This window comes from Penicillium solitum, assembly GCF_028829755.1.
Source record: "Penicillium solitum strain IBT 25940 chromosome Unknown utg000005l_segment0_segment0, whole genome shotgun sequence".
Classification (NCBI taxonomy): Eukaryota; Fungi; Ascomycota; class Eurotiomycetes; order Eurotiales; family Aspergillaceae; genus Penicillium; species Penicillium solitum.
Window position 1 is genome coordinate 2,806,692 of NW_027072125.1, and position 22,565 is coordinate 2,829,256.

At 47.5% G+C, this 22,565-nt stretch overlaps 9 protein-coding genes across 9 annotated transcripts; 3 read left to right on the forward strand and 6 right to left on the reverse strand.

The window, feature by feature from the left end:
* The first annotated feature begins 1,117 nt into the window (after positions 1-1,117).
* N7455_008658 (uncharacterized protein) lies at positions 1,118-2,091 on the forward strand. The gene is made up of 3 exons (XM_040957956.2): positions 1,118-1,188; positions 1,247-1,784; positions 1,846-2,091. Exons 1-3 carry the CDS (start codon positions 1,155-1,157, stop codon positions 2,015-2,017), a joined length of 744 nt encoding a protein of 247 aa, XP_040811691.2. The 5' UTR covers positions 1,118-1,154; the 3' UTR covers positions 2,018-2,091.
* Positions 2,092-2,274: 183 nt separating this feature from the next.
* N7455_008659 (NAD(P)-dependent alcohol dehydrogenase) lies at positions 2,275-3,401 on the reverse strand (the record flags this gene model as incomplete). The annotated part of the gene is made up of 3 exons (XM_065605933.1): positions 2,275-2,607; positions 2,629-3,059; positions 3,119-3,401. The coding sequence occupies 3 exons, from the start codon at positions 3,399-3,401 to the stop codon at positions 2,275-2,277; spliced, it is 1,047 nt and encodes a 348-aa protein (XP_065460882.1).
* A 663-nt stretch (positions 3,402-4,064) lies between these two features.
* On the reverse strand, positions 4,065-6,033 carry N7455_008660 (uncharacterized protein; the record flags this gene model as incomplete). Its single annotated transcript, XM_040957933.2, has 3 exons — positions 4,065-4,761; positions 4,822-5,495; positions 5,551-6,033. 3 exons carry the CDS (start codon positions 6,031-6,033, stop codon positions 4,065-4,067), a joined length of 1,854 nt encoding a protein of 617 aa, XP_040811643.2.
* Positions 6,034-7,777: 1,744 nt separating this feature from the next.
* Positions 7,778-9,744, forward strand: N7455_008661 (cytochrome P450; the record flags this gene model as incomplete). The annotated part of the gene is made up of 7 exons (XM_065605934.1): positions 7,778-7,984; positions 8,023-8,162; positions 8,235-8,426; positions 8,500-8,651; positions 8,718-8,962; positions 9,014-9,282; positions 9,348-9,744. The coding sequence occupies 7 exons, from the start codon at positions 7,778-7,780 to the stop codon at positions 9,742-9,744; spliced, it is 1,602 nt and encodes a 533-aa protein (XP_065460883.1).
* A 190-nt stretch (positions 9,745-9,934) lies between these two features.
* Positions 9,935-10,470, reverse strand: N7455_008662 (uncharacterized protein; the record flags this gene model as incomplete). Its single annotated transcript, XM_040957858.2, has 3 exons — positions 9,935-9,984; positions 10,058-10,342; positions 10,404-10,470. The coding sequence occupies 3 exons, from the start codon at positions 10,468-10,470 to the stop codon at positions 9,935-9,937; spliced, it is 402 nt and encodes a 133-aa protein (XP_040811648.2).
* Positions 10,471-12,858: 2,388 nt separating this feature from the next.
* N7455_008663 (cytochrome P450) lies at positions 12,859-14,849 on the reverse strand (the record flags this gene model as incomplete). The annotated part of the gene is made up of 5 exons (XM_040957904.2): positions 12,859-13,063; positions 13,141-13,310; positions 13,373-13,649; positions 13,744-14,603; positions 14,796-14,849. The coding sequence occupies 5 exons, from the start codon at positions 14,847-14,849 to the stop codon at positions 12,859-12,861; spliced, it is 1,566 nt and encodes a 521-aa protein (XP_040811605.2).
* A 383-nt stretch (positions 14,850-15,232) lies between these two features.
* On the reverse strand, positions 15,233-17,027 carry N7455_008664 (class I SAM-dependent methyltransferase; the record flags this gene model as incomplete). The annotated part of the gene is made up of 2 exons (XM_040957849.2): positions 15,233-15,493; positions 15,591-17,027. The coding sequence occupies 2 exons, from the start codon at positions 17,025-17,027 to the stop codon at positions 15,233-15,235; spliced, it is 1,698 nt and encodes a 565-aa protein (XP_040811649.2).
* Positions 17,028-18,666: 1,639 nt separating this feature from the next.
* N7455_008665 (COP9 signalosome complex subunit 1) lies at positions 18,667-20,289 on the reverse strand (the record flags this gene model as incomplete). The annotated part of the gene is made up of 4 exons (XM_040957892.2): positions 18,667-19,665; positions 19,717-19,997; positions 20,051-20,095; positions 20,172-20,289. 4 exons carry the CDS (start codon positions 20,287-20,289, stop codon positions 18,667-18,669), a joined length of 1,443 nt encoding a protein of 480 aa, XP_040811707.2.
* An 866-nt stretch (positions 20,290-21,155) lies between these two features.
* Positions 21,156-22,390, forward strand: N7455_008666 (uncharacterized protein; the record flags this gene model as incomplete). Its single annotated transcript, XM_040957875.2, has 5 exons — positions 21,156-21,249; positions 21,314-21,742; positions 21,836-21,933; positions 22,004-22,075; positions 22,145-22,390. The coding sequence occupies 5 exons, from the start codon at positions 21,156-21,158 to the stop codon at positions 22,388-22,390; spliced, it is 939 nt and encodes a 312-aa protein (XP_040811624.2).
* Positions 22,391-22,565: the final 175 nt, after the last annotated feature.

A 22,565-nucleotide genomic window follows, 5' to 3' on the forward strand; every position in this document is an offset into this window, starting at 1 on the left:
ATTCAGTACTGCCAGGGGCAGGGGTTAGTTAGGGCTAATATCAGTATCCGTATTGCGAAGCCAGCTGACCATATCTTGACATAATATATATCTACGGCTCGATGATATACCAAGCCTACTCTTAACCCCAACTTAAAATTAGAAGGTGCTATTCAACCTTTGTGGGCAATGAATGTTTGTAGTTTAGGCGGTAGATACATAATTGAGCCCTGATAATGTGTGGATGAAGGTTGTCTACAGCGGATTTCTGAAGTCGGAGGTGCAAACTGAAGTAAGTATATAGGTTTATTCTGGTAGCACGTGGACATTTACCTCTCAATATACGTTTTTGCCCAATGTATTTCGACAATCTGCGAGAAAAACACAGGCTATTCTGTCACTGGACCACAACAAACGCCTTGGTTTTTATTTAGGGGCTAGGGCCATATTCTTAGTCCAACATAATCAATTCTCAGTCACATCATTAGTGAATCGTTATCTCGCAATCCGATTATATACATAAGACTTGGAAAACCAAACAAAAATGGAAATGCCTATACGTAGCAGCGAAGTTTGAAAATATCTATGTAATCAACAAATACTTTCATGGAGGGGAGTAGCATGGATACGGTTAGCGTGTTGATTACGATGCATCGTCAGCCCTAGAGGATATTGTGCTTACGGCTGACCCTGCAGCTAAGCGCACATCATACCAACCTACGTAGTGCTAACTATCTGTACGGTGGGATGCCGACGGGATGCCGACCCACTTTCGGATACCTCGTATATTTCCAAGGTTTGCTTATTCGCTGACACAGGGTCAGCATGTAGTTTTATGCTTATCTTATGGTGATGCAATATCAATAGATGGGGTGTATTCCTTAACAGGTTTAGGTACTCAGGCCAATGCACGGCCCAGAAACCCTTTTGGGTTTCGCCCCTAAACCCTGGGTTTGGGCCAACGGCCGAGCAGCTACCTTGCTAGAGGCAGATGTTAAGTGATTACCAATATGCTTGCAAATTATTCGAATCGATGTTAGAAATGCTCACAAATCAATTTATACTGTGCATTCACCATGCTATATTCGAATTGTTTATAAGTTGACCGGTTTCTAGACGAGAACGCCATCCATCTACACAAATATACGAACTATACGAGCTATTTTCTTTCAATCATGTCCACCATCTTGATTTCCGGCGCCAACAAAGGTAACTCACATCTACATCTTTGACTCCGTTTGCAATTTAAATTTAATAATACCCTCAGGAATTGGCCGTGGTCTTGTTAGCAAGTATCTGGCTCGCGATAATGTGACTCTGATCGCAGCTGTTCGCAACCCCAGCTCATCAGAAGCGACCTCTCTCTCTGAACTTCCCACGGGGGAGAGTAGTCGGTTGATTATTGTTAAGATAGACGCCAGCTCTGACACCGACACCAAAGCTGCCGTGGAGTCATTGTCCAGCCAGGGCGTGTCAGCTTTAGACATCGTCATCGCCAATGCGGGAGTCTTCGACACAGCTGCATTTACCACCGTTGCCGAGTCTACCGTTGCCCAAATCAGAACGCATCTAGACGTGAACACTCTTGGACCCGTGCGCCTCTTCCAAGCTACTCTTCCACTCCTTCAGAAGTCATCATCCGCTCGCTTCATCCTGAATAGCAGTCTGATGGGAACGATTGGAGGGATCAAAGACCTTCCTATCAAGATTGCGCCTTACGGGGCTAGCAAGGCGGCGGCGAACTACTTTGCCCGGAAAATTAACTACGAACATGATGATATTGCTACCTTGGCGATCCATCCTGGGTATGAATCTATCTTTTGAATTTTTGTCTCGTTTGAGGTGTTGACTAATATCTTCTCATAGTTCGGTCAAGACAGAGGCTGGAGACGACGCTGCCCGAGCGGCAGGCTTCCCCGGCGCCTTTGTAGAGGTTGAGGATAGTGTGAATGCAATTGTCACCAAGATTGATGGATTGACCAAGGAGAACGGCGCGGGAGAGTTCTGGAACATCGACGGCACCACCATTGGCTGGTAGGCCGCCACCTATCTGTCGTTATTTTACAACGAACCGACCTGCCATGTCATTGTATCGTTTCCCTGTTCTAGAGAATTGGAAAACAGTGCACAAGTCGATATCTGGTAGTTTATTGTTGAGTCATTGTCCACTCATTTCAAGTATATAACAACCAGATAGATAATAGATGGCAGATACTGCAGTGTCAGGCAAAAATAAATGAATGTGCCTGTTACAACAACATCCAAGTACAGAAGTCAAACACTTACGTATCCCATCTAAGCCGCTACAAGAGTCGGCTCACGCACTAGAACTGCCCGGTACTTTATTTCCCCCTTTCTTAATTTCAACATCGCCTCTTCGATCCCATCTGGCGTCATAGGAAACTTCATAATGGTGGGCCTAATTTTCTTGCGATTGCAGAATTCCATCAATTCCCGGAGATTCTGTCGGGAAGCGACTAGACTTCCTTGGATTCGAACCCCACGATTGTTCAAGGGGAGAAACGGGACGGGTGTTTCTGTCAGAGAAACGGTCAGGGGGTAAATAGTCCCTTTGGTATCCATGAGGCGTATCAATCTTCCAGCCAGCAATTTAGTATATGGCCACTGCTATGTTATAATGGAGGGGACTAACGATGCTTGATTGAGGAAGTAACTTCCACAGAGCAACAGATGCTTTAACGGCCGAAAGGAGGAGTGATCAATCTGATCTAGAACATGAAACTCCCCTGCGCCATATCGGAGCGCATCCTGTTTCTTATCGTCAGTTCGAGATAGGACCACGACATGGCATCCCATCTCGGCAGCAATCTTGATGGCCAAATGGCCCAGGCCCCCAACGCCGAGGATGCCAACCCGCTCTGTTGGGCGAGCACTGAAATGACTCAGGCAGTTCCAGACTGTGGCACCAGCACAAAGCAGGGGCGCCGCATCTTCGGATAAGTAGCCGTCGGGAATAGGAAATACGCAACTGACATCCCAGACTGTGCCATGGCCGAAGGTGCCGACGTCAAAATCACATTCACCGTAGATCCTAGCGCTCCGGCAATATTGATCCCAGCCTGACGGGAAATGTTAGAAATTTTAATTTCATAGTAATATAGGTAGAACAAATGCAAACCAGTTCCACAGTTATCACAGGCACTACAGACCTTGCGCACATATCCAAAGCCAACACGGTCACCAACCTTGACTGTGGTTACGTTTGAACCCAGAAGTTTGATGATGCCAATACCTTCATGACCGAGGACTTGGGTTGATTTCACAAAATGCTCATCTGTCCCACATATGCCTGAGTGGGTGATTTCAATATAGACCTCATTAGGCCCTAAGATTCGAGTTGTAGTATCCGATACAACGTGACCACTAGGTGAACCACGGTAGACTTGAAACGAGACGTCCATTGTATATTGTTGATTGTGTAATGAGATGAGTGGTGGAGTGAATATGAATTGGTTTCAGACTTCCCGACATTGAAGTGTGGTCAGTGGGAATATTTAAATATCATGTCAAGGTTACTCCCGGGGCCATGTAATGACCGTCTTGGCTGCTAAAGTACATTGTATGAGGGATTAAACTTCAAGCCGCTACTCTATATGCGACTATTTACCGATACAGACCGTAACACGTATTCGACTCTTAAATAAACTTAATAATACGATGATCTCCATGATAGCAATGCCAGATCGAATCTTGTGCATGAATCTTAAATCCGGACATTGTGCAACAAAGGGTATGCCGAATAAGACATTACACAGCCGCCAAAAATGACGAATATCATGGTCTACTCTGTGCATTTAGCAGATGAATATACTCCAAGGTAATTATAACCAATCTCCGTCTCGGGGCTAGGTTCATAAGGTTTAGGATCATTATCTCACACGTAACCTCTTGTGCAGGGATCGACAAAACGCCCATGACTTTCTGCAGATGTCTCTGATTTCTCCTCAAAACACGGGCTAAATTGCATGCTCCAGATGGGGCTGTATTTAGGGATATTTGATCTCATGACTTTCTTGAATATTATGTTTACCGGCGGGAGTAAAAGGACAATTCTGTAGGTACACCTAAAGGCTCAAAGGGTACAAGTGTGCTCTAACTGCCACATGACCTATATTCCATAAAAACAGATACATAATGATACTGGGCACAGGAAGATAGATGGTTGGAGCGGTGGATGATATAGAAGGGAGCATGCCCAAAAGCATCCACCGAGCGAGGACCCCATAAATCCACAGGAGGGAGGCAGAATTCATAGCAAATCGACGCACCAGTGCAATACGGAGGACACACTTTGCATAACGGGGATGGTGAGATGGGGATGTTGAAGATAGCACGAAAGAGTCCATCTCACTCCTTGAGCCACGGCACCAGGCAAGGAGGTTAGGGAGAGTCAGGCCGAACTCACGCGGAAGCGGTGGCAATCTCTTCTGAAAAGAGAAGATCACCGTACGGAGAAGCTGGAGATCCGACACAACGAGGGGACGGGATGTAGCGTCTGCACAATTCCCTTTCTGCTGCTGTTCATGCAAGATTCCTTCCCAAAGATCGGTGTAGTTGGCCACTCGCGTGTAGAAGCCGGGATCAACCACTTCTACGGTCAGACGCTTGACCGCCGCAGGTGATCCTGTACCGGAAGGGGGCGAGAGAATGCGAACATGCTCATTTGAAATCGATGCGGCGGGGATGTATGTGAGTTCTAACGATTCAGGAGAGCTCTCAGCACATCGCGACAGGAAAGCAGGCCAGAATGACTCCAGGCTCCTGCCAGCCTGTTAGGACTATGAAACCAGATGTAGGGTATCAAAAGGAAGGAGTACTTACCTCTCTATGGAGGTCGGATGGCGCGCAACACTGCCTGGTTGAATCACAGGTCGATTCATCATCTTCATCAAGCTCTGTACATACTGGATCTTAAAGGCCTGGAAGAGAATCCGGGGAGTCGTCAAAGTGCCGGGCACTGTCCACCGAAGAATAGATTTCACCAAGTGGGCTGTAGTCACGTTTACTGGGTCCACAGGGGGTTCCCGACAGCTGATCCTTGTGGCCATTTTACTTTCTCCGGCTAGGCCAACAGAAACAATGTTGGCAATCGAGTCGGTGGGGTTGAAGGATGATGCCTGTAAGGGATCCATGAAGCGAGTAGAAATGGATCCTTCCACCTTCTCAAAAGGAGATGCAAATATGTGCTTTTCCCAAATACCTTTGTAAAATCTCGCACTGGGCAATGAAGGAAGCGACAGGACAGTCTTCTGCTGGTCTAGATATTTTGGCTCTCTAGCAAAGTCAAATTTTGCCATTGGGGTTTCAAATTCAGGTTGGAGTCGGAAAAGGACATTTCGTTTTTCGTCAAACGAGTTGTTGATTTCCATGATCATAGCATCTAATTCCTGTGATGCGGAGTATAGATACCAGAATGATACCACATTACGCTCCCACCACAGGAAACGTGGCACACTCACCAAGTAGGCATATGGCCAGTGGGCTGGATCTTTGTTCTGAATTTTGATACTGTTAGTTGATATGGTCTGCTGTCAGTGGATTACGACTCACCTGCGAGCGCAGAAATAGATCCAACTTATCCCGAAGACCATGTTCATTGTCCCCGCGCTGTAAATAACGCACAGGATCAAAGCTGAACCAAGCAAATAATCGTTTTAAAGATGCGATGCGGGACATCGCCGGGGAATCTTGATCGATAGACAAGAAAGGACCGATTCGGCCTCGAAAACCTATAGGAATTCCAACCAAGAGAACTCGGTGGCTGAATTGATTCTTGACCGGTGAGACTCTTGTATGAGTGAGAGTGACTGGGAATAACATAGGCCGACCCATGATATTGCTAGGACTGTGTGAATTCGAAATCAATCTCCTGCTGTCCACCAATACCCACAGCAGAAGACCTGCCAGGGCGAGGGTAGCAATGAGCATTGCAGAGCCAGTGAAGATGACGATGGCTTTGGCCCAGAATCTCAAACCCCCAGATTGCACACCAAGCAAGGTGACGCAGTAAAAGATTTCTTTGGTAAAAGCCATGTTCGTTGTTGTCTGTTAACCTTTCTTAACACCGAGGATGAAAAGAATTGAAAGAGGGTCGAAGCTGCCCATGTACTTTATATATTAATACTGATTACATTCTTACATTCGTTTACATCATTATCGCGCGCACCGAAGGCCACTGCAATCTGAAATTGTGCAATACATACGGTGGTCTCCTTTGGCACGGAGCAAATCTCAGCAGAGGTAGAGGGTATATCATCGATCTACAATGTCACGATGCCATCTCGTAAATGCCGCTCGTTGGATTAGGTCGTAGATGCACTAGTGTGTCGAACATGGTTAAAGTTTATATGTGCGTAATATCGACATCATAGAAGAGAGAATTATATGGCTGGTAATGGGTTTAATGCAAAAAGCCATTTGTCGATCAAGACGAATTATTGGCAGATATGTGCCCAATGGAAAACCATTTTCTAGGAATCACAACACGATTGAAGTCTGTATAGAGACAATGTGTATTCCTGTCAAATATGTTATCAATCGGAGAGAGGGGAGAAAGAAAAAGAAAAGAGAGAGAGAGACGAAGCATGGTCTATCTACTAACTAACTAACAACCAGGTGCTGTTACTACCATTAACGCCTGATCCCTCAGGCCACCAGCACAATTTCGTGCATGCATGCATATGAGCCGTCTTGACACCCTCATTGTGCAACCACATATATGCCGGTGTTGGATAACCGTAGACAAATCTCGCCATCGCACAGAGCGCCTTCTAGCCCCTGCGAAAGATCATCGACGCACCTCGCCCACTACGGCAGTTTCTAAGAGCCAGCTATATTGCATTGCTTGCAGTGAATAAAGTAAAAACCAGCTCGATTCAATTATCTTTGATTTAATTTTTATCAGGACCGGAGTTACTATTTTTAATTCATAGGATATAGCGAAACATGGTTTGCCGGACTGGAAAAATCTCATAGTTCGGTGATGTGAACTCTAAAGTTGAAGATTCGCTGGATTTGGCATGCCATGGCCAGTCCAAGAAGCCTACACCAGTTATTATCACCGACGAAAGGACCTTTATATGAGAGTTATATTAGTATGAAGATACGCCGTAATAAATTGCTGCTTGAAAGCAGAAACAGAGGCAGTTAAGTAAAGCAGTGCCGTATACTGTGAGATATATGAGCCATTCCAAAGGTGTTCGCTAGATAATATTTATGTGTAATGGTAATTGCCCTAGATACTCGTTTGGTCATCGCTTCACTAATTAGCCAAGGGATGAAACTTCGTGTAATAGCCCGCAAATTTGTGACCCAAAATACACTTATGCCGGCGTCTCTATACAGATTATAACTACATGGGCCGGAAGATTGCGTGATAAAAGGGGTGTGATGGAGTTTAATCTGATAGGGCACAGTGTCTATTATCTTGGAATTCAAATAGAATGATCGTGTAATGACACGGCAGGTGTAAAGAAGGTTATCAAGATCGTCAGCATAATATGCGCTGACATCTTATTGTCGATACAGATCTTCAAACAAGAGGCCTGCTTCTTATACTTTTTCGTATCTCCCTACATAGAATTTGGTTTGCCGATCGATGCCTCGCCCCAAAATGCCCGAGCTGTTTGCCTCTCCTTTTAGATATAAAGTAGACGAGGAATGGTACATATATTGGGTACTTGCAACTACATAGCTTCCACCCATCAAGCCATTGATTACAAGGAAAGCAGCCCAGCAAACTAAGCCAGCCTCTCAAGCCTTTATACTTTTGATATTAATGTTTGTCATATACCTTACTCTCGCTCTAATTTTAGGGTTGTTGGGGGTGGAAAGGCTCAGGTCATATTTTATATCATCCAAATATCGTTCTCTTCCACCCGGCCCTCCCCGAAAGCCTATCATTGGCAATATCTTTGACTTTCCTAAGCCAGGAAGTAAAGAATGGGAACACTGGTTGAAGCATAAAGATCTTTATGGTCAGTTGGTGCAGAAACACCTCCCGTTCTGATGTCTAACGCATAGCTACCAGGTCCTATCAGTTCACTTGTCACAATAGGGCAGACTGTTATCCTTCTCAACAAGTCAGAGGTAGCATATGACCTGCTGGAGAAACGATCCGCTATTTACTCGTCGCGGCCACAGCCTGTTTTCAGCGCTGACTTGTAAGACTCTCATATAATGGAATCCCTTACCCCAGACAATTTCATTCGATCTCTGACGTTCGATGAAAAAAGGGCCGGCTGGAAGCGCGTGGTGACCCTCAAGGGCGACACAAATGCGGTTCGTACCCACCGGAAATTCATCTCGAGCTTGATAGGATCGAAGAATGCGGTTTCAAACCTACATCCTCAGCTTGACCTTGGGGCCAGACAATTTCTATTACAAACACTTCAGCGGCCTGATTCTCTGATTGACAACATTCGACGGTAAGATCAATATCCCTGACCTGCGGTATATGAAGATAGGAAAGCCTGTGGAAGTAACTGATCCCCAAGCTAGGATCATAGGAGCAGAAATACTAGATATGGTCTATGGGTACAAGGTTGAGCCGTCTAGACCAGACCCCCTCATAGATCTCGCCGATATTTCTGCGCAGCAATTCTCCAATGCAGTGCAGATTGGAAATTGGGCAGTTGATAGTATCCCCATGTGTGAGGATCACTTTAAGGATCACCTTCATTTCAAACTAAGTTCCTCCACTGACCAGGTATGATTAGTAAAATACCTTCCCAGTTGGTTTCCAGGGGCTGGATTCCAACGCACAGCACAGAAATGGGGCCAGGTCTTGACCACCTTGGCGGAGAGGCCATACGCATTTGCCCTTCACCAACGAAGCAAGCAAAAGGATACAGCTTCATATGTCTCTAGACATTTGGATTTACTGAGTGGACCGGCCACACCGGATGAGGAAAACCTCATTAAATGGACAGCGGCTGTTATATATTCGGGTGGTGCAGATACCGTGAGAGAGATACCCTCCACATTTATGTTAAACAATTATTAACATGAACAGAGTGTATCTTCACTCTCGACCTTCTTCCTCGCCATGGCCAAGTTTCCAGATGTCCAGCGCCGTGCTCAAGCAGAACTGGATCTAGTAGTAGGGTCCAGGCTTCCCATCTTGAACGATCGTCCAAATCTTCCCTATATTGACGCCCTCATCAAAGAAGTCATGCGTTGGCATCCTATTGGACCCTTGGGTGTTGCTCATATGACAACACAAGAAGATGAATATAACGGGTATCGGATTCCAAAGGGAGCGGTTTTGATTCCAAATATCTGGTGAGTAAGTGTGCTAGGTTCGTTCATTATCTGTTGTCTAACCTTTGAGCGTCGTCGTATCTCAGGTCATTTGCACATGATCCTGAAATATACAATGAGCCGATGAAATTCAATCCTGGTCGCTTCTTGCAACGCGGGGACGGCGTTGCTCCTGAGTGCGATCCTAAAAAGTTCGTATTTGGATTCGGGCGCCGGATCTGTCCTGGTCGGTTTCTCGCCGATACAAGCCTGTTCCTCATTATCTCAAAGTCACTCGTGGTCTTTGATATTGCGAAACGCGTCGGAGCGGATGGCAAGGAGATAGATCCCCCGGCTGAGTTTCTGCCTGGTATTATCAGTCATCCATCCCCATTTCACATCCAAGTTCGACCACGCAGTGAACATGCCGAAAAACTAATCAGGTCTGTTGAGGTGGAAGGTCCATGGTTGAAAGGGGACTCAGAAGTATTTAATGATATTTAGTTCTGAATATGCTCGGACTAGAATGGGAGATGCGACAAGAGGTGTGTATTCTTTTAGGGCTAATTTTAACGTTTTATACATAAAAAACAGGGGGTTAGAGACTGGTGTATCATGCAAGTTGTGCGTAGATATTCCGAATGAGAAAATAAAGTAACCAAATCAACTCAAATCCGTGTCGAGGTCCTCCAATTTAGAGTAGTACAGGGGTATCCAGAGAGCGGGCGTTGAGGAAGTGGGCACCTGTGGTAATAGGTCAGTTTTGGGTCCCTATTGGTCCTTATTGGCCTAGCAAGGATATGTATTTGATGCTTACTCTGTTTCAGACCACGGCGCTGACGGATGGACTTGACCAGGTTGGAACGGCGCATTACGTTGGCGTTCTCATAACCACGGGCCTTGAGCGTGGTGGCGCACTTGGACAGGCTGCGCTGGTGAACACCAGCTTTTCCAAGGAAAGCGCGGCGCTCAGCAGCTTCAGCCCGGTGGTCGTGGCCGGGGTGAGCAGAAACAGCACCAGCCAGACCGAGAAGGCCGACGGCGAGAGCAGATGCAATGTGAACCACTTTGCTTGAAGAGAAAGACGAATTGAGTAGATTTGCTGGAGATGATGGAGAAAACAGGAGCTTCCAAAGCGGATCCTTCCTCCTTTTTATGTATACCCCATCCCCCTTTCTCGGAGGTGAAGTGTATACCTTTTGGGAGCAGAACGAAAGAGGTTGGATCCATTCAGTGCAGCTCAACGAATTAGAACCATTTTGTTCCTCAGCAACATAAGGTACACAATAGACTTTCAGGCCTGAACGCAGTAGGCCCCGCCGGCCGGGCATAGTGAAACCAGGCGTGGAGAAGATGTAGCCAATAATTGAGCTCTTGATTAGAAGTCAGACCGTTTGGACGGAGGAATAACGTTCCGCGAAAGGCAATGTTAGTAGCGTGAGGGTGGATACACTGATGATCATGGGTAAATTTGGAGACACTAAGCTAGAACTTGCCATTGTCGTTTTAGTAGTTCTCCATGTGGAGCTGGCGGAAAGTGCCAAGTGCCGCTGTTATACTCCGTGGTGTAGAGGAGTTCCGTAAGTAGATTATTTAAGTGTTTTGCCCTAGTGACGAGGCACTACCTAGGTAAAGCATGAAGATACACCAATCGTGCTTCTTTATTAATCCTGTGCGAAGCATTGCTGGGAATTAACTTGGTCAACACGGAGTTCCCTCATTTTCCCCACTACAGTCATGAGATAATGACATACGTAAGTTCTATACTGAGCACGGATAGCGACTCGCAAGGCGCAACAGATAGAGCATAAATCAGCGGCGATCATTATCACACGGGTGCCTCGCGGGCACGCTATAACATGCATCGATGGTTCCTGGCAGAATTTCTAGATGTGGAGGTTGTTCACTCCAGGGCTGCAACAGACGCGTACCTAGTCAGCATGCGTGTACTTAATCTTGGCGATCTAGTTTATAACGATGACACTGTACTCGTATTCTCAAGACTCCCCATTTGCTTCGGATTATATTATCGAGGGAAATCTAAACATTAATTGAGCCTAAAATATTCCATAAGGCGCAGTGCATGGCAGCAATTGTCCGACGCAAGTATGTACTCCACCAAGAAGTATATAAGCCTCTAAAGGTCTTAGCATTAGCTTAGTCCTGCCTGGGATATTCCGACAAGGCAGACTGTAGACGACACTCCACTATGCAAAGCACTTTATCTGGATCACAGTGGATTACTATATAGGGCAAGAGACTTGGCACAAGGGAGCTGATGTGGTGGCCCTCGGTGCATATCAAATATGCTGTCCACATTCTTTTTTTCAGATAATATGCATCAAATGAAGATCCGTTGTAGATTGCAACCTGAAGTCGGTGGGAATTTCTGAAAAAACGGGGGTTTCTGTATAATCTCTGCTAAATTTCGTCCCACGACTTGGTCCTCGACCCACCCCCAAGTCCTCCCAAGTCCATATTTGGATTAGTAGTAAACCATGTAGAAGATAAATTCGTCCACTATTCCTTCCAGCCTTTCTCTCACTTCCCAGCCAAGGAAAGCCTCCCTCCAAATCAACCATGCACCATGTCGAGCATACAGCCATGCAAACGAGCAAGTCTGACGGGTGATTTGTCCCACAGATGGCCATCTTGGAATGGGATGTTTCTTTGAATGTCAAGCCTGATCGGTTGCAACTACCAGATCGGGCCTTCAAGCTTCATGGCCATGAAACTCACCGAAATCAGGCAGTCATTCCAGCGGACTTTGCCGGACCAAGGTGTCATAGGAGGGATCAAAACAGCCTGTCTAGAGGGCCCTGATAATTGGGTATTTTCAGAAAGATTCTTTATCTTCCTGGCGAAGCATCAGCGTAGCTCGTATTCCCAACGCATTTTATCGACCCACTTCGGGGATTCCGTTAGCTGGACAATTTCCTTTGCTCTAATATACGTACATACCCCACATTCATATCTCCCAGGGGGAGCTGGCAAGGAAGGGGAGAGGAGGGAGGAACGATTGATTCTCTGAAAGCAAACAGAAGAAAGTTGCATAAATCGCTGGTGGAAGCCTGACAAGCAACCTTAGAGGGCATCAAGTCAGATGCTTTGTCTCAACAAACACCAAATATCTTCTATAAAATCATTACTTACCAAATAGCCCCAGAGCCCCGACGGATGGCCATTCAGGTTGACTTTTGGCTGTAATGAAGGTATTATATCGATAGTACAACTAAAAGTCCTCAGCCCGAACTCAGGTGCCACTCCAATTAACACAATCCACAGCACCAAACAAGACTATTATTCTGCAATTACCAAGCGGAGCCGACCTATAACTGGTGAATCTCTTACACCAAAAAAAAAGAACAAAGAAAAAGAAAAAAGAAAAACGCAATCTCCACTAAACCCAAACTCCAGATCGGCTTTAGCCGCCGTGGCAAGTCACAACGCAAAAGGAGTGAGCCAGCCAATCCAATAAATGAGTGATACAGAATAAGCATCCCGAGAAGAAAGGAAAAACATGGATCTGATAAACGCCGCAAACACCGGTTGTACCTATTGTGCGAGTTAAACGCAAATGCAAGCCATCCACGAAGCTCAACCCTTAACCCATCCTCATCATTCCGAGAACAGAGTCATGGGCTCCTGAGAGCTCGAAATTCCGGCTTCAGGAAATCGGTCTTTCAGCGTGACCATGAGAGATGGCTTATCCCAGAGGAAATAGACTTTCTGGTTGGCCCAGTTGGCGCTCTCTGGGCGCAGGGTTACGTCGAAGTGGTAGAAGAGTTTGCAGAGAATAAGGCGGATTTCGCAGTTTGCTAGACTATTAGAGGGAATGAGATATCAGTATCGATTGAGGTGGTGCACTGTGGATAGAGGGGGAAATGACAGGGAACTTACTGTTTTCCAAGGCAGACGCGCGGCCCGAGACTGAATGGCTGCAAAACATCTTTCTTATCATTCTTAAAGGCTGGGTCTGAGTTCAGCCAGCGTTCTGGCATGAACTTGTCCGGGAAGGCAAAGTTGGACTCGGAGTGGTATGAGGCGTAATGGTGACATGCCACAGCAGTCTTGCTGGAATTAGTACACAGGTTACAAATGTGAGATATTGAGGTGAAACACATATACTTACATCTTCAGGGAGAAAATGGCCATCCACGGCTGCTCCGCCTTGTGGTACGAGGCGCGACAAACTCGTTACGAAGGGCGGGTAGATACGCAGCGACTCCTCGATGACAGCATTCATGTACTTCAGTTCCTCCACGGCGCGGAAGGTCATGTCACTGTCCTGTTTGAAGGTGGAGCGGATCTCGGCCACCAGTCGGCTCATGACGTGGGGAGCTGTACACAGGTAGAAGATGCAGCCGGATAGGAGGGTTGCGGATGTTTCGCTACCTGCCACGATTATACTGTTATTGATTAGTATTAGCACGGTATATCAACTCCGAAAGGCAGAATAGAGAGGATTGGAAGGAGTATTTTAAAGCAATGAAAACCACTCACATAAAGCCGTTAGAATGAATCTCAGCCCGAGTCATAATACGCTCGCTCTCGCGATATTGGCCCTTCTCCTCGCTCATTCCATGCTGGAGAATAGCAGACATAAAGTCTGGACGAGCCATACTCGATTCCAAGCGTCGGTTGACCTTCTGCGCACTGAGATCAAAGTGTTCCTGGCCAACGCGCTTGACTTCTCGCGGAAGGAACAGGTCCAGGAGGCCCTTGAGCATGGGGAACTGATTCACTACTCCAATATAGGCAAGAGCCTTCATAGAGCTGAAGATCAACTTAATCCACGGGTGAAGCTGGCTGTCCTTCAGGCAGTCGAAGGACTCGCCGAACATCAGGTCACCGGTGATGTCAAAAGTGGTGAAGTTCATCCAACTCTTGATATCGACGATGGATATCCCCTGCCGAACTTGAGACCGCAGTTTGGTGATCAAGGTATCGACATACCCTGTGATAAGACCTTCTTGATCTCTCAAAGCCTTCTCAGAGAAGGCATGGGATAGCACCCGTTTCTGTCTTGCGTGGGTCGCATGATCGACCGCACAGACCAAATGATCAACACCATTCGCAGGGGCTATATAGTGGCTCCGATTCTTGGGGAAGCAACCACCAGGTCTGGCGCCGTAGATATCGTGAAATGCCTCTGCTGTATTGAAGGCCAACTCATTGGGTCCAAGGCGCAGGATGGGACCGTACTTTTTGTGAAGCGCCAGAATGTCTAGGTGGTTATGGCCGCTGATGACGGAGAAATTGGACGGGATGCGAGATATTGCCCATAGCTTTGGACCGGGGAAGTGGCGCAAAGGCGACAAGCAGAAGGCATAGATGATGCTGTAGGTGACCCAGACTAAGAACTGTTGATTGCATGTTGATTAGCGCGGTTTCTCTGCAAACGCCTGTCAGAGGGGAAGGAGTAGGTAGATTGAATTGCTCAGAGCTGCTGTGTTTCCTCAGGGAGTTATCCTGAGAAGGACTGGGCTCTACTGTAGGGTTCTTTTCCTGCATGAAACAAACGAGGGTTGGGTGTACGGGTGAATGCAACTTACAAGGCATCCTGCAGCCGCGCCCCAAAACACAGGGCCTGGGGTTGCCCAAGACATGGTGAGATTTGAAGTAAGAGAGGTCATAGAGGTCCATAGGGTCATGTACCGCCCTGAAGCCATATTAGTTCCGGGTCATCTGGCTGGTTTGTTTTCTCGACAGGAATGTGATTTGGTAAATGTTTCTCTTTTTCCAGATTTCAAAGAGCGATTGGACACTGAACCGAGACCAACAAAAAGAGCAAAGAACATAGAAAGTCTGAGTTGTACCAGTTAAATGCGGTTAGTGGCAGACGTCAAGGTGAGGGATAACATCGGGGCCAGGCGGAAGGAGAAGCCGTAGCACAAACGGGATATCCCATTACTCCCGCATCCAAACACATAGAGCCATATCAAATCTATCTACAATATTTCTTTGACTCCGAACATCCTCGGGAAGATCCCTAGTCAAATTGCCGATTCAACTGGGACTCAGACGGCTTCCGACCGTAAACGACATGCAGCTTGCAGTAAGTATGCACAGCGGGATTCTTGAGATCTCTGCGTACTCCGGCCAGGAAAACCTGAGTATCATTATTCGACCATCCTAGCACACGAGTGAAAAGAGCCAGCGAGTAGGATTCAACCGCCATAAGAAGGGAGCATTGGTTGTACCGACCAATTTCCTTTTGCACGGGATCCCTAGCCCAAACACTCGATGGAACCTACAAAGCATAACATGTCAGTCATGACGGAAGAGGCAAACGAAACAAGACCCAATCAAACAGAAGACTGGCCGGGGTGGGGGGGGCAGGGTCGCACCTTGTACACCTCATCTCGAACATCTTCAAAACCAGCCTCAACCAGCCGCTGCCGGTGACCTTCGGCGATATTCATAGGTCGGTGAAATGCCTCGCTGGCCTGAGTCAGTCGCTCAAGAAACTCGCACAACGCCGGCGCAAGAAGGATCGAATCATCGTCCGACTTGAGCATAACTTCAAACTCCTGCAACTCAACCCATCCACCGGGACGGAGATGCTCGTAGCTCTGGCGCATCAGCCGCGGCCAGTCGGCGATAGCACCGCCCAGATCCCGGGCATGGATGAAGTCAAATGGTCGGCTTGGGCTGTAGAGCCATTGCGATTCGGCATCGTCCACTATAAAGCGAAGGTTTGGTGGGACCCATGATGGCTGGATGGGACTTAGATCAGTTCCCGTTACCTCAGCACTGGGGAAACTGTCTGCGAAGTCTATAGCCCAGATTCCGGTGCCAGTGCCAATGTCGAGAGCGCGCTGGATGTGTTTGTCCAGTGGGGCTCGGAAGAGCCGACCATTTAGCACGAGGTTTCGAACGTGGTGGAGGAGATCTTGTCGATCTTGTTCTGGTTCGTCGTTGGGAAGGACATAGTGGCCTTCCCGGTATGAGTGATAACGTCTTCCATTTTCGTAAGCATAGTTTTTCACGTCGGATAGCAATGAGGCTGTGTAGCTTGATGTGTTCTCTGATTGTCCATCATCAAAGACTGAATCTGAATCATCGGTTGTTGATACCACAGATGATGTGTCTCCATTATCATGATTGTTTTCTGGCGATAAAGAGTTCACAGGCAGAGGTGGCGGTGATGGAGCGAGGTTAGAAACATCGTAGCTCACTTCTGGAACGGACGTGGTTGGGTTCATTGGAGCCGGTGGCAAAGAATTCGGCATTGAAATATCCCCCGTTGAAGTCGAAACTTCAATTTCAGTGAACAAAGCGGCTGATGTAGGTACGAATGGGTCCAAGGCTTGGTCGTCACTGTCCTCGGAGCTTTCCTCCGGAATTGGGGCCAATGCAGGCGATGGGAGCATACTCTCTTTGCGATGATTGCCATCTGCTTCAAACGTAGAGTCCAGCAATGGGAGCTCAGGTATATCCGGCAAGCCAAACGCACGAATTAATGGCGATGGAATTGAAGAAGCGGGCGGCAATCGCCTAGTGAACTCTGAAGCTTCTTGCATTGCCGATTCCATTTGGTCGAAAGTCCGTTTCAACGGGATACAAGGGACTTGAACTGGCACAGCCCGGGGACTTGGATTGTCTGGCGTCATTTTCGTGGAATTTGGGACGTTGTCGGACTGCGTCGATACTGGCGGAGAATCAGGATTCCCTGTCAAGCCTGGGTATCCGTGAGAGGACAATAAATCGGTACCCAGGTCAATCCTCGTGTTTCGTCGCCGGTCGTCCAAGCACATGGGGTAAATACAAAGGAAGTCAATCATGTCGGGAAGAGGTAGCCCTAGAGAGCCAACCTATGCTGTGACTATATTTGATCACGCTGAGCAATGAACTACTTAGGAAGGTCCTAGGGAAGGAAACGGCTAAATAGGGAACAAGTTGGTTTAAGCGAACGAAGTCGAATTCTCATGGAATTGGCCCTTTTACCAGTGTGTCACAAGGAATATCAAAAAAAGAAAAGTGCCGGAGTATATGGCCAATTCTAATATTCTACAGGGGTTTGCGACCATATTACCATAATCGTGCATTTTGCCAGCAGAAAATCAAGGCCAGTGTGTAAATATTGAAGAATGTTACAAACTTTTGCTTTTCATGAGGACAAAGTGAGGGTATTCATATAACTAGATTCGGGATCTCATCACAGGCCGATGCCTTGAGGAAGAATCACATACCCACCCATGTATTACTTTGGGATTCATACATGGACGCAAGTACAATGATGGCTTTGAGCACGTATTCCCCCCAACATTCAATACCAAGGAGCGTGAGGTGACTGACCATGGAGAGACCGTGCAACAGTTCTAGCGGAGGCAGCTTGAGAATCGGCACCGTACACAATCTAGTGCCTCCAACACCCCAGCTAAGGCAGCGTAAATGCTGGGTATTAGCTCTCATCTCCGAGGGGTAAAATAATTCACCATCACTTCGGTGACGATGTCCACTTCCGTCCTCCGCGGATACATGGCCAGTCAATATTTCCATCCTCGCAACAATATGGGACCTTATTTTCTGAGATGCAATGTGGGTTTTGCAGGTAGCGATGGGGATAACAAGTTGTCAACACAAGTGGCATGTTACGAGACAATGCCATGGGTTTGAACGAGCGGGCTTCAACATTTTAAGTACTTCGCTCGGCGGGTCCTATTGTCCAAGCTGGGATGCTTGTTGCTTCACATGAGGGTGGTCAACTCATCATGCAAGATAGCTCATTGATAATGACTATATATATCACAGATAGCCGGAATAATGAGGAGCTGAGAGATGAAGAGAATAAGATTGATATCGTATGGAAAATGTTATTTGTAGGCCAAAGAGACAAAGAAAGACAATCAAAAGCCCCTTTCTATATCGCAGGCGGTAGAAAAGGCGGTAATATGATTTCCCTCTTAGGGAGATTATGTATCCATGCATGAGCCCGAACCCTAGTTGATCTTGAAATCTTTTCTCCGAATACTTTTCCTCTATGGGTGTCGTGTAGTATTTCATAATATGTTATATACGTTCTCTGTCTATTTCTTAAAGCTCGAAGCATGCCACTGGCCAGTTAATCGCGTTGCACGGCGCCAAGGATTAATGCACGGATTGGATCGGCGGGATTGATATCCTGTCAAGGGTCGGACAAGGTGAGAATAAGATGTTTTCAGCTACCCGATGACCATTCTAAAGAGCCAGTTTGTGCGATGTTTCATGCTGGTTATGGGGGTTTACTATTATTGGTTGTGTTGAAGTAGACATCATCTACGTGCAGGAATACCTCACTGAGAGTTGAATTGATTTCTGTAAGCCATACGGTATCTGCAATGCAGTTGCAATCGCAGCTGGAGCATCGGGGTATTATCTCATTCGTCATCATTCATGCGCCCGGATCACCTAGAGTCGAAGGGTCGGTCCTGTCTCCATCAATTAATTCCCACCCGGGCCTCGAGGAATCCGTGCACCCTTTCCTCCTCCAGGTCCTTCGGTCTTTTCGGGCTTGACGTCCAATCCTGCCTGGAGGACAGCGGCATGTAGAATCCGCCAATGGGCCTCCTGGTTAAATTCGCATATGCTCTCCAGGGTGGTACGCTGCACCTCCGCCCGTAGGTCGATCTGGTTCGACACTAGCAATCCCTTCTCGAGGTCGATGCGAGTGTTCAGCACACCATCCTGGATGAGACCGACCAGTTCTTGCACAAACGGCGAGGAAATGTCCGTGGGATACGCTTCCCCGCCAACGACGGTAGGGGCAAAGATCTTCGCCATGGAGTCGAGTGTGACACGGCTGAAAGGAATCATGTACTGCTCGATAGATTTGGTGCGGATGCGTTTGTACAATTGCGGAATGTGACGCTGAAGGTGAATGTCGAGGAGGTAGTCGGGGCGATAAGCTTCGAGAATATCAAGGCATTGGCGGAACTTGAAGTTGCAGAAGAAAGCGATGGCGCGGCGGATATGAGGCTCGAGTTCAAGGAAGTTGCGGAACGTCGGGCTGTCAAGCACATTTTTCTGCAGCTCGTCACGGTTCATAGAGGCGAGAGCACATAGACCACCGTAGACAGCGACATCGTTGGGGGTGATGACTTCATTGTAGGTGTCGCCCAGCTCCGGCGGGACGGACAAGAAAGAGTTTGCTGCTTCCAGGTATGAGCCTTGGTGCATCTGTGACAGAGCTGAAGCGGCTGAAATTTTAGATAGGTTTTTGGCTGCGTCCTCTGGCTTCGACTGAGAGTTACGTAGTCGGTGCACGTTTGACTGCACAGACATCCAGTCACCACGTTCTGTAGCGACGTTGACCATCTTGAAGAGCATAGAAGTGATGTGGTTCGGGGTAGTGCAGTAGTCTCTCATACGTGAGTAAGCCTTGGAGGCAGCAGTCAGGTCACCAGTCTCGTAATGATGATTCCCCAAATCCTCGTGGCCCATCTATAGAGGTTAGTATCACGCATGTTCCAGCTCAATATTTTCACTCCTTACCCGGATGCTCTCTTTAATCAAATTATTCTTGTATCCCCGCAGCTCATGTTCCAATCGCTCAGTCTGGGTCTGTACGTATCGATTGGTTTCCTGGACCCAGGCGGCGTCAAGGGAAGCGTCGGGGTCGTTCGGAGCGACCTCCGCCAGTGCGCGGACCGCCCTCTCGTATCTCGAAACGTCTTTGCTAGTTCTAGCTTCGGCGATGGCTGCCTTGAGGGCGTCGGTCGAGAGTAATGGGGAACATGTTCCGATAAGGTAAAGACGGTCGTAGCGGGTGCGCCCTGGCCATGTGTTAGAATGAAAGCTCTGCCTGGAGACAATGAATGTCACTCACCAGTGTAGTTTGCAATGTAAGTATCAAGGTCGAATTTGGGAGGCTCTGCCAAATTAAGCATGTCAGCGATAACCGGGCACAACATCATGGCGGATATAGCCCCGCGCCGGGGGTAACAAACCTTCGACTTTCACAAGTACCCTTGCTCGGGGGGTAGCAGCAGCCGTAGTAGCCTCCAGAGCTGCAGCATCCATATCTGCCCGAGACGGACCAGAAGCATCTGGAAGTGTGGTATCCATGTTGTCGAGCTGTCCAGATGTTGCGTTGCGGGGAAAAGTGGGACTAGCAAATTATCTCAGCAAACTGGAGCTTGATTGATAGGCTATATTTTTGGCGAAGGAAGACAGCAAATAATTTGAACGCTAAGAACAATATGCTGCTTAGGGCAGAGAGCACGAGAGGTGGGTGACAATCAGTCGGTCGATCATTGTGATGGGTGATTGATTGTCTGGCAGGATCTGACCGCCCAGCACACCGCCATCCAGGGGTTCCTTTGATGAACACGATTGACGTAACTAGATGAGGATCTACATGTACAGGGATAGGACAAAAGAGAATGTGATTCTCTGAGAGCGACTAAAGCTTCTTCGCGTATCTTCTTTAATAACGTTAAAGACCCGAAAGGCCAAAGGATGACCTGGAAAACTAGATGCCGCTCGATTTGTCACAGTATGTGTCCATTGGCCAGGTTAATTGTATTAACATGTTATCGGGAAGGTCTTCCAATCATAAAAAAGCCTAGAATTGAAGCATTGAGCCATTCAAAACTACATATAGATCCATGGGCTTGGATATTAAATCTGATGCGTGAGGGGGGCACTGAAGATCCACGGGCTTCGACCTGCGGGCACTACCTCGGGACTTGAGTAATCAGGAAATTAAGCATCGTCAGCCTTTCGGCTATATAAAAGCGACCCGTGACCCGAATATCTCGATTATAATCCATCTCTTTGCCGACTGCATAACCAGATATATAATCAGCAGAGCTCGGCAGTAATCACAAATACCGAAGTATGTATATAACGAGCATCACGGAACGTCAACCTACCCGCCACCTGACTTCTACGAACATAACCAAACCACAAAACAGACCAAGGCCCTCAATATGTCCCAGAACCAGCAAGTCGCCTTGATAATAGGCGCATCACGAGGAATCGGGCGCCAAATCGGCATCGACCTAGCAAAGAACGGCTATGCTGGTACAGACCACATGCAACCCCCACATATATCATCAAGATCATCAAAACTAACCCCAAACATTAGTAATGCTATCCGCAAAAACAACATCAGATGCATCAAAAGTGACCCCATTCCCACCAGACCCAAACTCGTCACAGTCCACCATCAACACCGTAGAACGTGAAATCCGCGAAGCAGGCGGACACGCAGCAACGGTCGCCGTTGACGTGCGCGACGCGGCGCAGATCCAGCATGCCGTCGAGGAGACGGTTCGCGTCTTCGGGAAGCTCGATGTGCTCGTGTACAACTCCGGCGCGATCTGGTGGTCTTCGGTTGAGAATACGCCTCTCAAACGGTTTAAGCTTATGCAGCAGGTGAACCCCGAGGGACTTTATGCGACTGTTCAGGCTGCTTTGCCTTTCTTTGAAAAGGCAGGATGGAAAGGACGCATTGTTGTTGTTTCGCCGCCTATTTATTCGAGGTTCTTTAGGGGGAAGACTGCTTATGCGATGGGTGAGTTTGTGTCTGATCCATGGGGTTTGGAGGCCGGTGTTGGTATAGAGTGTGTTTGATTCTATGTGCTAATATGTGATGTGTTGTATGTAGGCAAAGTCGGAATGAGTGTCTTGGTCAAAGGCCTGGCCATGGACTTTGTGCGTCAAGGCCGGAATGAAATGGCGGTGATGAGTATCTGGCCTGCATCGGTATGTGTCGTGGTCTTGATTTTATTTTGAGCTGGAGTCTGAGGGGATTGCTGACTGCATTACTTTCCAGTCGATTGAGTCAGCAGCTACAGAGCATAACAAGGGATCCGACGTGTCCTACAAAAAGGATTTGAGAAAGCCGGTACGTCCATTCCTCGACATATCATACTATGAACCTTCTTGGTCTTTCACTACTGACACGCTGCAACAGACAATATTCTCAGATGCTATTCTGGCCATGCTTCGTGCCCCACACCAAGTAGTGAACGGCCTCCTGGATACAGATGAGGACTTCCTCCGGGAGAAATGTGGAGTCTCTGACTTTTCCAAATACTCTGTAATCCCCGGATCGACGCCGCGGCGGATTATGCCGGCCAATTTCCCAGTTCTGGAGGTTGCGGAGCAAGATGATGAAGGGCAGCGAATGGATAGCACGAAGGCGCGGGCAAAGATATGAGTTTGGCGAGGAGTCAAGAGGTCAATTGAACTCGTCGCTCATGCAGACCTAGAAATGCGTTTTGATCCAGTACTTGGAAACTCGCCAATGTAAATAATCCATGTATGCATTAAATAGGGTCGAATAATGTTCTATAACAAGATACACTACCAATGTAGACAATGTTAAAATAAGA

Excerpts from the sequence above, each read along its gene's own strand:
- N7455_008658 (XM_040957956.2), top strand. The coding sequence starts at position 1,155 with ATGTCCACCATCTTGATTTCCGGCGCCAACAAAG. Across the intron at positions 1,189-1,246 it reads GATTTCCGGCGCCAACAAAG|GAATTGGCCGTGGTCTTGTT; the intron begins GTAACTCACATC and ends TAATACCCTCAG. Across the intron at positions 1,785-1,845 it reads ACCTTGGCGATCCATCCTGG|TTCGGTCAAGACAGAGGCTG; the intron begins GTATGAATCTAT and ends ATCTTCTCATAG.